Below are 1,773 nucleotides of genomic sequence, written 5' to 3'. Positions count from 1 at the left end.
TTGATGGTGTCTAGCTTTTTGCCTTTGTTATGTTATTCAACACAGACTTGGCGCTTTTCAGAAGTCAGGCCATGATGGAATATTTGTGTTCTTTTAGCTGATGATTAGTATTGCCAGAATAATCTTTACTTGCTGTACCTGGGCTTCTGTGAGGCATCTGGGTTGTTTTTTAGGTGGTTGCAATTGGATGACTCTTTGTGAAAATATTTGGCATATCTATTCCAGTGACGCCCAAATCACTCTGCTTTGTCCGTACTTGTAGGGTTTTAATGCAAGCTACAAAAGGCAAACTCAGCTAGCAAAGGATGGCTTTAGGCGAGATTCTTTTGTATAGTTATCAGCATATTATTTGCTGTGTGTTGCATATGCATGTTGGAGCATATTTAAGGAGCCATTAAAGGCTGTAACATTCAGCTGCCACTTTTCACCGTTAGAAGTAGAGCTTTTTTCCTAGACCTTCTAAAAGTCTACTTTGAATGGTCAAAGAAAGAGTATCATTTTCAGAGTAAAAATGCACAGTAATAGTTACAGTTACCATAGCAGTGATTCTGTGTTCAGTAATACCACCAGTACTCGAACTAGCCTTGATTCAAATGAAAATCTTCTCTCGGTTCATTGCGGTCCGACACTGATCAACTCCTGCATTAGCTTCGGCAATGAATCCTTGGGTGGACGAAGGTATTGAATCACTGGTGTGGGATTGTGTTTTACTTTTGGTGGGCAGCACTTTTCAGGAATGGTAAGCTCTTTGATTTCAAAGGGAGAAGCTTTATTTTATTTTGTCTCATCTTTTAGGTCGGAAATGTTGCAGCAGATTGCCAACCGAGTTCAGAGGGACAGTGTCATCTGTGAAGACAAACTGATTCTTGCCCGAAATGCTCTCCAGTCTGTAAGTTAATTTTGGGAACCATTGAGGTTGTGGTAGAGGGGTCAGTGTGCGTTTGGATGAACTAAAACTTTTGCATAATGTTTGGTTGATTCTTGGTATATTTTGTCCGCTAAAACTTAAAGTTCGTTAAAGATTATGATTGGTATGTGCTCTCTTAAGGGACAATAAGCAAAGGGAAAACATATTTTTGAACCAACAAGGAAAAATAAGGAAAGCACAAGTGGGCTTCTCTTGTAATATTTGGAATTTTATATTTGGGGCTGGTTTTGAAACTTGTTTCACAGAATTAATACTGAGTTCTTTTAAAATACAGGATTCTAAAAGATTAGAATCAGGGGTGCAGTTTCAGAATGAAGCAGAAATTGCCGGTTATATACTCGAATGTGAGAACCTTTTACGCCAGCATGTAATTGATGTACAGATTCTTATTGATGGAAAATATTACCAGGCAGATCAGTTGGTACAGAGGTAAGAATGCCGCTTGTTCCTACCCTGTCCTTTTGTGTAACTGTTTCATGGGCATTTGCAATAGGAATATAGAGTATGACAATTTAATGAAATGTATTTCTTAGCTCTTTTCAGTTGAAAATGTGTGTCACATTAGTTTTGGTATATTTTGGTATGTTAATAGGTATTTGTTCTTCAGAGATTAGTAATAAAAAATATTTTATGATTCATATAATATTTACTGCTACAGTAACTAACATTCATTAAAATGAATATTTTAAATGTATGTATGTTTCATATATATTCATTTATACATTTACATATAAGCATTCATTTTAAATGTATATATGTAACACATACATTTAAAGTATTCATGATACAGAATAGAATTTTAGTCATCAGAATAGTAGCTGAATTTTGTTATGTGTCAATAAAAG

General features: G+C 35.5%; 1 protein-coding gene across 1 annotated transcript in view; it reads left to right on the top strand.

Annotated features, from left to right (window-relative positions):
• The window catches only part of DST (dystonin), a 374,223-nt gene that overhangs the window by 191,155 nt on the left and 181,295 nt on the right, over positions 1–1,773 (top strand). The window contains exons 16-17 of the mRNA XM_012648708.1: positions 796–889; positions 1,203–1,349. Of these exons, the coding sequence (XP_012504162.1) occupies positions 796–889; positions 1,203–1,349 (241 nt within the window). The remainder of the gene's footprint in view (positions 1–795; positions 890–1,202; positions 1,350–1,773) is intronic.

This window comes from Propithecus coquereli, unplaced genomic scaffold, assembly GCF_000956105.1.
Source record: "Propithecus coquereli isolate 6110/MARCELLA unplaced genomic scaffold, Pcoq_1.0 Scaffold292, whole genome shotgun sequence".
Taxonomy (NCBI): Eukaryota; Metazoa; Chordata; class Mammalia; order Primates; family Indriidae; genus Propithecus; species Propithecus coquereli.
Note: the sequence above shows the minus strand (reverse complement) of the source record. Positions and strands in the feature narration are given on the sequence as shown.